General features: G+C 38.8%; 2 protein-coding genes across 3 annotated transcripts in view; one reads left to right on the plus strand and one right to left on the minus strand.

The window, feature by feature from the left end:
* Nucleotides 1-14,614, plus strand: part of DLD (dihydrolipoamide dehydrogenase) — a 39,086-nt gene that overhangs the window by 15,776 nt on the left and 8,696 nt on the right. The window contains exons 7-14 of one of the 2 annotated variants that reach the window (XM_045030380.1): nucleotides 149-292; nucleotides 506-607; nucleotides 2,804-2,994; nucleotides 4,780-4,950; nucleotides 5,558-5,747; nucleotides 7,217-7,354; nucleotides 8,154-8,243; nucleotides 8,385-8,453. In XM_045030380.1, coding sequence (XP_044886315.1) covers nucleotides 149-292; nucleotides 506-607; nucleotides 2,804-2,994; nucleotides 4,780-4,950; nucleotides 5,558-5,747; nucleotides 7,217-7,354; nucleotides 8,154-8,243; nucleotides 8,385-8,450 — 1,092 coding nt within the window. In that variant the 3' untranslated portion in view covers nucleotides 8,451-8,453. Of the gene's footprint in view, nucleotides 1-148; nucleotides 293-505; nucleotides 608-2,803; nucleotides 2,995-4,779; nucleotides 4,951-5,557; nucleotides 5,748-7,216; nucleotides 7,355-8,153; nucleotides 8,244-8,384; nucleotides 10,881-14,614 lie in introns of those variants that run through there. The other variant, XM_045030371.1, reaches the window with a different exon arrangement.
* Nucleotides 12,561-14,614, minus strand: part of LAMB1 (laminin subunit beta 1) — a 74,834-nt gene continuing 72,780 nt past the window's right edge. Inside the window, exons 32-33 of the mRNA XM_045030348.1 lie at nucleotides 14,069-14,228; nucleotides 12,561-13,043 (exon numbers count right to left, since the gene is read on the minus strand). Coding sequence (XP_044886283.1) covers nucleotides 12,907-13,043; nucleotides 14,069-14,228 — 297 coding nt within the window. The 3' untranslated portion in view covers nucleotides 12,561-12,906. The remainder of the gene's footprint in view (nucleotides 13,044-14,068; nucleotides 14,229-14,614) is intronic.

The raw sequence follows: 14,614 nt of genomic DNA on the forward strand, positions 1-14,614 counted from the left end.
TAATGTAGTGATATCAAGGTTAGTTTATCAGTGGAGAATTCATGCTTCATTAGAGATGTATTGAGATTCAAGTTATTTTGGTTGTAAAATATTTATGCATGAATTTAAATGGTGAAAGTTTGTATTTTCTGTATTCTCATTTGTAAAGGTTGTACATGTGCCTGGATTTGGAAAAATAACTGGCAAAAACCAAGTCACAGTATCCAAAGAGGATGGTAGTACTCAGGTTATCAATACAAAGAATATCCTCATAGCCACGGGTTCAGAAGTTTCTCCATTCCCTGGAATTACGGTATAATTTAAATAGTGACCTTTAATGGTCCAGTGTTTTTCATTATGTGTTATTACTGGTTGTCATTATTGAGTAACAATTTTCTGTAGCTTATTAATTATTGCTGTGAGATAGCTACTTTAGACAGTTTGAATTTTTTATGTAGTATACAGAAAATCTGTGTAAACTTCCTCCTTGAGGAGGTAAAAAGCTTTCTCCTTTGTTCATTATTAGATTGATGAAGACACAATTGTATCATCAACTGGTGCACTATCCTTGAAACAAGTCCCTGAAAAGATGGTTGTAATTGGTGCAGGAGTCATTGGTGTGGAATTGGTAAGAGGCTTATTCATACAACTTTTGCTTCTCGTAGATAAAGAAACAGGATGTAACCATTTGGCACAGAATTGCAAATGTTAATCTGTACATTGTGTTAGTATTTAATAGGGGATGATATAGCTGTGGGAATTTTTAATGTGAGAGAGAGAGAGAGCATTTCCTCTCCAAGTCACTGGTTAGATCATCCCACATTGACAGTGTGCAAGAGTTATGATCTGATGGCTGATTGATAGTCTGTATGAAAAGCCAGGTTGTAGTTTAGTTCTCAGTGGACAAGTGTCCACATTATTAAAACTACTGTAACTTGTTGGCAGTCTCAGCAGAGAGTTGAAGGATTGGATGAGCATAAAGGGTGAAGTACATTCTTGCTTCTAAAGCCCTCCCAGTTCAGTGTTATGGGGAAGCTTGCACTGCAGTTGCCCCTGCTGAACAGGCTCTGTACATTAATAGAGAACTTTACTCTAAAGGGCTGTCATTTTAGCATCTTTAGAAGCATAAACACACTTGCAGCATTTAACATCAGGAAATCTTGTTGATAGGATGTTTATCATCGCTAATAACCAATGGAGTAACATTTTGGGATTGAAAGAGGCCATGCAGCACTTCTAGGTCTGTCTCCTTTCTCCCCCTGTACCCTGCCCATCCCCACATAGATCTAATATTTTAAAAATACATTCTTTGGCCCTACAAAACTATCTTGAAAATTTGGTCAGACTATGCCATGGCCAGCCCAGGCACAACATCTACTCACCAGCCTTTTACCTTGATTTTAATGGGGAAAACCAGCAATATTTTACTTTCTCTCTGAAGTGTATTGGTGGGAGTGGGGGAGACTTGCTTAGGACAAGTAGATTTTTGCAAGGGTGATTATGATGGTTATAGCTCTTGCTTTTGCAATTGCTTATGCACTTTTTGGGGGCAGTAACTTGGACAGTGAGTTCTCTTAAGTAAAATTAAAGCTATCTGGCATTGTTTTGATAGGTATCTATTTACAACATTTAGTTCTATTGCCAAGGCAACTAGTGAGCTAAGTAGTGTGCACAGCTAGTCTGCATGGAAATGAGCTTACGTTATTGTGTGTCCTCCCTTCACCATTCCTGTTCCCCAACTTTTGCATGTTTGTTTCATACACCGTTTGCATCTTATTGATCTAGACAAGGGATCTCAGAGTCAAATCACCATGAGGGCCACATGAGGACTAGTACATTGGCCCGAGGGCTGCATCACTGAAACCTTTCCATACAACGATACAAAAGTAGTCAAAAATGAAGAGTAATATAGTATGCTATTAAAAGTCAGTGTATTAACTTTTTTAAAACTGTAATGTGAAGAGGGGTTTTAGTAAAATATAAACACCTGTAACTATTCCTTATGTGGTCAGTAACGCTGATGATGATCTACACTAAGAGTCTATCAACATAGCTGTAATGGCAGGAACTTTTTAACGTAACTATTCATACAAAATACTTTGCTACTTTTAACAAACATTCTTCCCAACTACTCACAGCAAAGAATCATACATGCAGAACTTCATACCTCAGACTGCTTGTCTAGTCCATGAGGCCCCACCTCTTCCCACCCATTCCCCACCCCAATTCCAACCCCTTCCCTAAATCCTCGCCCCGGCCCTGTCTTTTCTCTGCCTCCTCTCCTGAGCGCGCTGTGTCCCCACTCCTACCCCCTCCCACCTGGAAAGTCCTAAGTGCCACCAAACAGCTGTTTGGCAGCAGGAAGTGCTGGGAGATGGGCAGAGGAGTGGGGACACGGCGTGCTGGGAGAGGAGGGGAGCTTGGCTGCCAGTGGAGTCGGCGCCTATGATGGGCTGCAGGAAATAACTCCAGCCCATGGGCCGCATGTTTGAGACCCTGACCTAGACTATAAGATCTTTGGGATAAGGATTGACTTTTTATTACAAATTTGTACAGCACCTAGCACCACAAGGTCACAGTCCCTGTGACTGTAATACATATAAACAATGTAATACATACATATTTCCAGGTGGAGTTATGGGCACATATCATGTTTATCACCATTGTAGTGCCCCAACGAAGGCCTTGTTATGCTATGCATTGCCCTATTTTGTAGAAGCTACAATCTAAGCAGTAAATATTAAATCATGGAAGATTGCAGTTTCTCTTTCAAAGGTGTTTTTCTTTTTAAAAACAAAATAATGGTTTATTGTATTGACTGCAGGGTTCAGTTTGGCAGCGTCTTGGTGCAGATGTGACAGCTGTTGAGTTCTTGGGCCATGTTGGTGGAATGGGTATTGATATGGAGATCTCTAAAAACTTTCAGCGCATCCTTCAGAAACAAGGACTCAAATTTAAACTAAATACCAAGGTTACTGGTGCCACCAAGAGGCCAGATGGAAAGATTGATGTTTCGTAAGTGCTTAACACGTGAAATACAGGACTGATATATCCTTCCCTACCTGAAATCTAACTAAAAGTACAGCTTTAGATTTTGGATATAATTTACTATATAAATAAAAGTACAAACAGTGACAGTGGGACATGACTCCAAACATCAACTAAATTAAAAGCTAAGGCTGGTTTAAACTGTACTCCTAACTTACTCAGTTGTTACAGTGCACACAGGGATATAAAATATTTTTTTCTAACTCCAGTATTTGTCTTAATACCAGATGGGGTGAATGGAGGATGCAATTTCAGTCCCTACTGAATACCTTACAGTTTGGAAGTTTAAATTAGGCCCTTATTTCCCTGATCCTACAGTACCTTGTGGGCAAGACTCCTATTGACTTCAATCTGAAGAATTGCCAGAGTAAAGAAATTGGTGTCTTAGTGAAGTTAATAGCAAAAACAAAATCAAAACCTCACTTTTATTGGAAGATGTTCCCTCTGATACAGCATCAAAATAAGTATGTTTATTCTTCAGCGGATGCATCTCCGTGAATCCATTAATTCTTGACTCTTTGGTAACTGGTGTTGAGGTAAGGGTCATCTTGTCCATTATAAATTTTCTGGAGGCAAGGAGAGCAATCCAGAATAGAAGGTAGTAAACTCTCCAGTAATGCATTTTCATAACTAAACTGAAACCCACAACGGATTTCTAATAGAAATGCTGATATGAAAACATACAGAACAGATACTTCATGAAAAAAACACACTTTGATGCTTTACGTGTATTTTCAGATTGTTTTCTCCCTGTATGGTGTTAGCAACCAAGGAAACTTAACATGAAATATGAATTTTAATGTCTTCAGAACTTATTTGCTTCTGTCCCATCTAGAAGTCAAAATTTTGTCTCACAATATAACTCTTACTACATAATTTTCCACTGCAAGCACTAGTGATTTTTCAAATGACTATGAATTCAGGTGTGGGAAGGAACATAAGGAGTAAAGTCTTTTTTTTTTTTTAAATAGAAAAGTAGTATTGGTTTATTAATGAACAGGAAAAATGAATAGTTACATTGACTGTACACAGAAATTACACTTTGTACACTTACCCATAACAAACAGAGAAATAAAACAGCATAACCTTGTCCTTAGCTCAGAGAGGTAGAACTGACCACATGAAAGGAAATGACCTGCTGAGCATGGATAACCACAGAAACACTCAGATATTGGGGTTGTGGGAGCAGCTTATGGACCTAAATAAAATAATATAACTCAATAATAATATAGTAGCAATGCTTTATAGATTTCTGATATAGGTGAACTCTGAAAAGATCTTGAGATCCCTGCCATCTGCAACTGTGGGCTATTTAAACAAAATCATCTCTCGAGAGAGTGATTTCAAGCATTTCCACAATGCTCTCTAACTTCAGAGGTACAATGCTGTGGCTATTGTTTCAATATGTGTAGTATAAAAACAGAGAATGTAGGATAAAATATTACTCAAGTAATTGTGTAAATTTATGAAACTCATAGTTTATCCTTTAGTTTAGTATATCACTTAATTGTAACAAGAGATTGTAGTATGAGGCGAACTTAAACCGCAAGTCCCATTTTGATATTCTTAAGCAAACTATAGTTTGAAATAGTTTTTTGCATTTTACTGAGACCTTTCAATGCCCGTTCCTCTTCACTGCTATCTCTATATCGATTAGTCAAAGAAGTTACTAGGTCTCAATTATATTTAACATCTTCATGTTTTCTTGTAAGTGGTATCTGTTGACAGTTACTTTTTTTTTTCTTTCTACAGTATTGAAGCAGCTGCTGGTGGAAAGACAGAAGTAATCACCTGTGATGTATTACTCGTTTGCATTGGTCGACGTCCTTTTACTCAGAACCTAGGGCTGGAAGATATTGGAATTGAACTTGATAACAAGGGTAGAATCCCAATCAATACCCGATTCCAAACCAAAATTCCAAAGTAAGCAAGATGTTTAAAACAATTTTCATTAGCTTCCAAATAGTCACATTATACTTCACATATTCCTAGCAAAGATAACAGGATTTTTATTTAGAATGAGAGATCTTTATTAAGAAAGAAAAAAGTTCTTTACTCTACAAAAATACTCCTTTTCATTTTTAATAGTAGCTGACGATAGTTTAACTTGTCTAAGGAAAGGAAAATTCAAATTTACACTTCCAAATACATTGCTACCGCCTATGGCGTTTTAGAAGCACAAAGGAGGCAGAACAGTGTACAGGATGTAGCCTTTAGTTTTCTCTCGGGTTAAATCAGGTCATACATGAAAAGTAAGCATTTAATAAATTACAGTAAAGTTTATAAAGTTATTTGAAAAAATATAACTAGCGCTAATCTATAGAAAATAGCTATTCAGATCAAATTAGAGGGCTAATCTAGCAAATTAAACAGAAGCAGTACACATTGGGTAATTATTTTCATCTGTTTTTGTTAGACTTTCTGTTTACAAACATGTTTAAACTACTACGTTTATCATATAATATATCTAAAATTCTCCATATGTACTTTTTAAACAGCCATGTTTTGCTCTTTTTCATTTATCTCATAGCATCTATGCTATTGGCGATGTAGTTGCTGGGCCGATGCTGGCTCACAAAGCTGAGGATGAAGGCATTATCTGCGCTGAGGGGATAGCTGGAGGTGCAGTTCACATTGACTATAACTGTGTGCCCTCAGTGATTTACACACACCCTGAAGTTGCCTGGGTTGGCAAATCAGAGGAACAGTTGAAAGAGGAGGTACTGTCTGGTTTCTCTTTGGATCATATTACTTTAGGGTCTTGGATAAGTTAAAGTAAATGCATTTATGGGTTGTGGCTGCTCTGAATCACCATAGATGTGTGTGCCAATAAAAATATCATGTATTCACTCTGATTTTAATAAGGCTGGTATCTCAGCATCAAACAGGGTTGAGTCATTGTGAAAGTTCACCCATTAGCATTGTGTATCGAATAGTTGTTGTTTGGTGATATTCATCTCTCCCTGTTGCCAACATTGTGTAAAGCAGATGCAATTCATAACCCAGGGGAAAACTCTTCAGTTTATAACAAGCTTTTAGTCTGAAATGATCTCTTTTTGTGGCTTAGTTTTATCACGAGTGTTTGGGGAGCAATGTGCTATTACTGAGCAGTGCATTCAGCAGGCATGTAAGATGCAACTGCACGCTGTGGTTCAAAGCACACTGTGCCTAGCATACTGAGTCTGTACCTGCACAGTTATTGGAAAAGCATATATTAGGGGAAGAGTCTGCAAGTGCATACTGTAGTTAGTGCAGATGAGGTCTTAGTGCCATCAGAATGGGATCTACTGCAGACCTTGTCTTGAAAAGCCACTACTCCTGCTGGAAGTGGGAGTACAGCTGGCCCTGTGAATAGGACACCAGGGATAGTACATAGTGCCACACAAAAATATGTCCTCTTGGAGAGCAACAGCGAGACTGCAAGTGCAGCTTCTCTGCCCCCAGGCAGGATTGGCTTTGTTCAGGTCTGTAAATGTAAAAACTGTCTTGTCTAGCTGGGAATGCCAGATTGTGGGGATGGGTTGGTTGGTTTGTTTTTTGATAAATTGGCATCTGTATAACACTCCTTTACAGTAAGAAAATACTTGATTTGAAATCATCACCTGTTCTAATTATTTACATTTGAATTCGTGGTTTCTCTTTAATGATTTTTCCACACATGAAGCAACAATTTAAGAGCTCTAAACTGGTCTCTTGTGAAAGGTAATTTAAATGGTGCTGAATGTCTTTAGTTCATGTCCAAAGTAAGATGGAGCAGTTACTCCGTTACAATTCATGCTAATGAACTACTATTCTTGAGTCATGTTTTATCTAATACTGGTAACAGATGTTAAACATTTGTGAGTGTTTTATGAATGGAGAGCAATGCAAATAGTACAATGTAATAATTGTCAGTCAGGTGGGAGCTAACCAAGGGTTTAGATTAGTCAAATAGGTCATCTAAGCTACAGTTTCAAGTGTAAAATGAAGTATACCTGAATTTATGAACGTGTATGAATAGAATTTATGCTGAGTATATTAGATGGTAAGCACCTTAGAGCAGGAACTGTCTTCTGTGTATTTAAACAGCGTCTGCACAATAAAACCTTCACCCACTCCTGCAATATACACGTTCACTGATCCTTTGTGCACTGTTTGTTTCTGCAGTACACTGTGTAAATTGTCAGTGACCCATACCTATATTCTATAGGGGACAGAATACAAAGTTGGAAAGTTTCCGTTTGCCGCTAACAGCAGAGCTAAGACTAATGCTGACACAGATGGCTTGGTGAAGATACTGAGTCAGAAAACAACAGACAGGATGCTGGGTGCTCACATTCTAGGCGCAGTGAGTATTATAAAAGATGGGAACCTCTTTCCCGTTTCTCGGCTCCAATGGTGATAACTCATAAATTAAGAATTGTGTTTTTGTATATCTGAAAAATGTTAATCTTCTACTTATCAGGTTTTGAGAGGCAGAAGTGTCCTTCCAAAAAAAAAAAAATCAGGCCAAGCTTTGAGTCTCGTGAAGTCACTGTATTTAGTATTTATTTTACATACTTTATTAACTCTGAATTAGACCTCATCATTTTCTGGCCAAGAAAGGGTGGATGCCACTTCTTTTTGGGTTAATCAGGTCTTCTCCTTGAGTCTCCAGGAGGGGGCGGTACAGAACAATGTGAAGTGTTGATCCATGCCATGGAAACTGAGCTAGCATCTCAAACAATAAGAGAAGCATGGGTCAGAATGACATTTCTTTTGCCTTCCTGGCAATTTGTATACAATTGGGGTATTGTTCACCACTGCCATCAATATCAAGGGCGAGTTTTTGGTTGTATGTATGCTTGCATTCTGTCATTTACTCTGGTGTGAATTGTTATAGCAGTATAGAACAGTGCAACTGTTGCGTATTTTTATCCTTTCTCAACTATACTGTGTATGCGTGACAGGTATGGATAGAGTCATTGACTAAATTAACCAGATGCTAATACTTAGCACTGCTGAATCTGATTAGTTTTTTAGCAAAAGACAAAGCCTACAGGCAAGCTGGCTGGTTCATAGCCAGCTAGTAAGTTAGAAAAGCTTGTGCATAGTTTACGTCTTTGCAATTGTACAGTTTGCACTAATTATACATGTGTTACTTACAGGGTGCTGGGGAGATGGTTAATGAAGCTGCTCTCGCTATGGAATATGGAGCATCATGTGAAGATGTAGCCAGAGTTTGCCATGCCCATCCAGTAAGTTGGCATTAAGTAATTTATCATTCTGTAATTTTTTCCTTAGCGTTTGGCATATAGCATATACAATTACATAGGAGTTAAAAACTTGTCCCTTCATTCTGTTCTAATGACTTTTACCTTTGTTTTTACTTCCTACAGACTGTCTCGGAAGCCTTCAGGGAAGCAAACCTAGCAGCATCTTTCGGCAAAGCTATCAACTTCTAAAATGCAAGCACAATTGTTTGTACATATATAGCACATTTCTTCTGAAAATGGACTGTTGGCTTTTGCAGAAGACTGGGTCTTTGAGTATTTCTAGAACTGGATTAAGTGAATTTCTTTTGTTTAAACATCAAATATTTAAACACATAGGGTTTGGAACAAGTGGAATTATCCAGTCGCTGTATATTAATACACTTAGAAACTTGTTTGTGTATCATGGGTATTTCAGAAACAAGCTTAAGAGATAACAATTAAAAACCAACACATTTCATTGTTGCACAGCATAATGAGGAATGCTGGCCACAACTCATGGCTAATACCGTCCTGGTATCTGGTATATTCTTATCTGAAATACTGGTATTCCAGTGGAATGCTGGCACTTCAAAATGCCGCTGTCACCTGGGCACAAAGATGTTGTGGCATTCTTTTATGTGAAATCTTTCACTATATATTAACTTTTTTTTTCTTTCTGAAATGCAGTAACCAAACCTTTTGGTTACTTTGATCTAGTAGAGTTAGGATTATTTGGATGAGGCTATTTACTGCAGGTGAATTGAAGCTTATCTTTATTTGTAGAAAGCTAGTCTGGCAGCGTTGGTACCCTTTATCTCCATGCATCATGTTTTCATATTGAAAACATGTCTATAAAATTCTACTTTAACTTGCAAAAAAAATCAGGTGTTTATGGAGAAATGAAAATTCAGTGGAGGAAAATTAACTGAATGTTATTGCCACATAATCGTATCAGTCTTCTCATTTCTAAGGAATTTTCATCATTCAGAGATGGTTAAAATTATCCTGAAGTGCTTTAAAAACATAAGTTTGTGGAAGGCTAAGCAACATTAGATCTGAGTGCAATGGCACCCTGGACAAAGGTGGAGTTAGGCACCTCTCTGCACTTTCCAAACATACTGGCTGCAGTGGTGCCATGTCAGTTCGACAGCAGATTCTAGGGTGCTTGTTTCCCTCTTCATTTCTGTTTTGTCTGTTCTCGCCTCTAATATGTTTTCCTGCAGCAGGAATGTTTCATATTTTGGCTGGGGAATTCAAGTGTTTGTAGGTGGCTTGACAGAGAGCTTGATATAGAAGGGTTAGTTTCCTTTATTAAGCTCTTGAGTTCCTCTCTGCAGCTAACTCCATGCACTCCTTATTGTGGTTCCCTCAGCTCGTCTGCACTGAGGATTTTCTGAAATTCTCCTACCATTGCTCTAGCACAGGCTCTGCTTCACTGGTGCAAGTGAAGACTGGCTGGTGGTGTTTTTACCACCAGGTCATCAGAACTGGTCTAGAGCTGCACTACTGGTGGGAGAATTTCTGGAGACCCATGTAATGCCTGTGCCTGTCTGTCCCTGAAACCAGCCAAGCTCTTGTGTGCAGGTGATAGGTAACTGCTGGGTATGAATGAAATGCACAAATGGATAAGACAGTTAGTCTATCACTGTGGACTGCTGCAGTTGGCACAATGATTGTGTGAGGGAAATTGCCCAAGTGTAGCAACTTTTGTTTGTTTTCTTTGTGGGCTTCATTTACTGGGCTCTTGTTTTGTCCTGATCCCCAAAGCATAAATTTGATAGGTCTTGGTGTCAGATGCTGTCATTGTTTCTAAACCCGAATGGGAGGGAACATGCTCAGTTGATGCTTTAAAAAAAACAACAACACTAGATCTGCTCAACTTTGTGTTTGAATGATGAGACTTTTGGTAGCTGTATCCTCCAGCTACTGATCTCTGTATTGATCTGTTCTCTCTGTGGAATAATGGAAATATGATCAGCATTTGGCTACTCACTATTTTTAGGAAACTGTAAACAATAGCAAAACTCTGAAATTAATATGCTTTTCTGTCTCTTCTGACCTGTCTTCAGTATGTGCAGAGGTGGATTGAGGCCAGCACCCTCTTTTGAGCGTGTCTCAGTGTTCTGAGCTGGCTGAATGCACCCATGAGTTGGTGAGAGAGCCAGAATAAACGTGAGTTTACGTGGAGGTGATAGCAAGGAGTCCCCGAGGGAAGCAAAGATGAAGTGTGTTCTGTGAAACAGGGGGGGAAAGAGATCTGGGACGCCTGGAATGGACAAAAAAGCCTTACATTTTAGTGGATCCAGGACACATTTACTTCTAATCCACCTCTGCCTTTTGGATAAATTCGTTGGAGTCGTCCCCTGGCAGATTGCAAGCTTTCTATATGTCCCTTCTGCAGAATGCCTGCTCTTTACTTACTAGAGCTGGCCAAAACAATGGGAAACTTTCACAAAATCTTGTGAAAAACTTTAAGTGCTCTGTGCCTGTTTGAACACCAGGGTGAATTTTTTTTCACAAATTTCATCTCGTTTTTGTCAAAACAGAAAACTTTGGAAATTGACTAGCTCTACTACTTACTAATGTGTTTGGAGGTCTGGTTCTCCTTAACCTCTCTAAATAAATAAAATTCAAGCCCTCCCATCTTGTTAATGTATCATTCTTCTCTCTCCATACTTCTCCCCCAACTACTCATACAAAGGAATATTTGTAAAGGGTAGAGAAGTAAAATAAGGATACTAAGAACCACATTTAAAAGAGTAACTGACAGCAGGTCTGTATGCTCCAACACTGTTCTAACAAATGCCTGATGTTGGCAAGAAATTGTGAGAACTTGATACATACCAAAAAAAAAACCTTGCAGATAAATTGGATACTTACAGCAATGTAAAGTGGGAATAGAGATTAGGGTAAAAAATTTTAGCTGAACTTATTTTTCCTGTCAAAAATATTTGTTTCAGTGCTATACAATGGAGATCTTGAGTCTCATTCTGATTTTCACCAACATTAGTCGAAGTATTAGTGAGTGAAGCATAGTTATGTCTGGACTACCAAAATATGCAGTGCACGTAGTTACACATTTTGGAAAGTCTTAGTAGGAGATGGCTGCTATATAGCCATGTACTTGAGCATTTTTCAAATATGTAACAGTTTTAAACAAACTGAAGCCTAGGAAAAAATGGCAGTATGTTTTAATAGACTTCCCTAAATTCATGTATGTAGTGTTGTATGGAGCCATGTGGGTCCTAGGATATGAGAGACAACGATTTCTTTGTAAGCTCAAAAGCTTTTCTCTCCCCAAGAGAAGCTGGTCCAGTAAAAGATATTACCTCACCCACCTTGTCTTGCTAAACTCATGCTGCAGTCAAGGATACTGGCTAACATGGTTGAAAACCACATTGACTGCTGCAACTGCTGCAGTTATTCTGCAAACATTTTCATATGACTGAAGCAGGATTTTTTTGTATACGTTTCTAATACTTATCTCTGTTTTTCAGTCTTTATACCTGTACAATGCAGGCTACCAGTGTTTGTTTGTGTGCATTAGTCTTTAGACATCGTGGGCTCTGCCCTCTATTGCAGAGAAAACCAAGATGTGATACAACTAGGCCTCTGTACAAAGGCAAATGGACAAATTCATTTAAAGGATGGTGAAGCCATTCACATGATTTAGTATCTTTTTTGATAAAGTTTTGGTCCTGTCATCTTGTCCTGTGTTCTTCATGGAATAAGAGGTTGCACACTGTGGTGCTAGAAATCCAAACTGCTCTCAATACTGACTTCTTCAATACTACACCCATATGAGAAACATTGTTTGTGAACAATGATGTGAAACTTGTGTGTCAAAACTACCAGCTAATTTGTATTTAAGTGAAACATCCTGTAGAAAGCAAGTATTCAAATGGAAATGCTGACTAGTAAAAACTCCCCTCCCTCCAACCCCCCAAAACTTAGGCAGGAACACCAGTTCTTCACTCTAAAGGCTGGTCTACACTACCCTGCTAAATCAATCTAAATTACACAACTTCAGTTATGTGAATAACATAATTGAAGTCGACTGAGTTAGATCCACTACAAGGTGCTGTGTCAACAGGAGCGCGTCTCCTGTCATCTTCCCTTATGCTTCTCAGGAGGTGGAGTACACAAATTGATGGGAGAGTGCGCTCCCATTGATTTAGCATGTCTTCACCAGACCCTCTAAAATCGACACTTGTTGCATCAATTGCAGCAGCGCAGATCTACTGGTAAGTGTAGACATGCCCCCAATTTTTTAAGTCACCCTTCTGTATTGCACAGAAAATGGAGCCTTCTTAGTCAAAATTAACTTGTTAAAAGCCCACCTTTTGGAGCTAAGATTTTATTAGAACAGTACTCTTGATTGGGTTAAACAAGATTTGCATAAGCTGAAGAAATAATTTGATTTACTATTCCAGCTAGTAACAGTAACAATGAAGTTAATGAATCATACTAGATACATACAGTGGTACAAAAGTACTGTTTTTATTTTCAACATAAGAAAAAGTTACTCTTTGGTTTTGTAACTTTAAAAAGTGAGAAACCTGTCAAGGTTACCAGGTCTTAGCGTGATGTCAATGAGAACTAGTTTAATCAAACTTAATACTTTTAAGCCCATCCAGGATACATTGGGTCCAGACTGTTTCGCAAGTTACAAGCAGGTGCTGTATACTGCAACTCTCTGACTGATTGCCTGTAAGAGGGAGCGCACTGTTTCTTCGAGCTCCACCAACTGTTTGGCTTTGTCTTCCAAGACTTTCTGATTGTTCTCATATGTGCTTTCCAAATCTACAGGGAAAAGGGAGAAAAACTATCAGCTGTTTTTTGGGCAGTAAAATCATATCCCTATTCAAAGTATTAATTCAGATCTTTGAGCTAGAAAGCCTGAGATCAAATGATACAAATCTGGGCCTGACAACTTCTCATAATACTGTGGAAACAATGGGAAGTACTTACCTATAAATGAAAACGTACAACCGTGTCCTTTAATTCATGTTGTAAAAATGGCTTAGGGATTCTACAGACTTGAAAGGACACTAGAGAGTGTGTTGGCTCAGTTATGGTCAGACTATTCAGTGAATCGTTGCAAATAAGGGATTGATGTAAGGAAGAATGGTTGGGGGGTGAGTACAGCTTCCCCATGTCTGGTAAAAGCAGGCAAAGCTCCCGTTCCGCCCTGGTGGGTAAGGTGAGAGCTCCCCCTCCTGTTTCAATGTACAGCGCTAAATGTGGAATTCTTAAAACTGTTCTGTTAGAGTTAACTTCAATTTTCAAAAAGCAACTCTGCCAGTATCACTTTGGGTTATGATCATGACGGATCTTACTAGACTAACAGTGCTTGGATGGGAGATATCCAGGACTAAGGTGTGGCAGGAAATCACTACTTTTAGTCTTTCAAGGTGCCATGGCACTTGACATATATTAGCCTACTCAGATTAGTTAGGATAAATTATGTTCTACCTAATCCTCCCAGCTGAAGTTTTGATTGGATACGATTTTCATTTTCTCTCCTAAAGAGTTGTGCAATGTTATGTGCTGTTGATCAGTGACTGCATTTCTCCCAAGAAGTGGTTGCACCACACTGGTGGGTGAATTGATCTCTGTAATCGTGTAAAAGGATGTTTGGATCATTAGAAAAGTGTTCCATATACTGTGTACATAAGTGTGTGAACCTCCAGCAATTAATGTAATTGGTTAAAAGTTCATTTTATTTCCCTTCTCCAGCTGCTGAACATTAGCACAGTTCATTCTGCAACATGAAACATTACTTCAAAATCTGAAAGGAAAACCTTTTCTCATGCAGGCAGTCTTACCCTTGAGCAGCTGGAGTTTGCTGTTTGCTTGAGCTAACAATGATTTAGCTTCATTCTGCAGCATTCCAGCTTTCTTCCTGGCATCAGCAGACTCTTCTGTTTTTTTGGCAATTAGGTTTTCAACTGTTTTGTATTTGGCATGCAGTTCACTGTCAAGTACCTGCAGTTTCAAATTCACAACACAAGGTGGGGTTACTGCTCAGACAACTGCAAAGCAAATGCCTGTTTCACCACTTGAACAGATGGTCTGAAACTTCTGCTGCTTCCGTGGAACTGACACATTACTAGTGAGGATGTAGGAATGAACGAGTTGACAGCACAGAGTGTGTTCTAGCAGCATTGCAGCTCTTGGCTCAGTTGTCCCAACGTTCAGCTTTTGCTTTAGTTACCCCCCTCCCCTTAATATTAGCACTCATTCATGTTTAATGCCTGCTAATAGCAGACGCTTCTGGTGATCACCCACCCTTTCTAGTTATGTGGCTGGTCTGTTTCAATATCTAAACTTTCATACACTGTACAGGATTCAGCCACCATGACTGGTGAGAG

This window comes from Mauremys mutica, chromosome 1 (genome assembly GCF_020497125.1).
Source record: "Mauremys mutica isolate MM-2020 ecotype Southern chromosome 1, ASM2049712v1, whole genome shotgun sequence".
Classification (NCBI taxonomy): Eukaryota; Metazoa; Chordata; order Testudines; family Geoemydidae; genus Mauremys; species Mauremys mutica.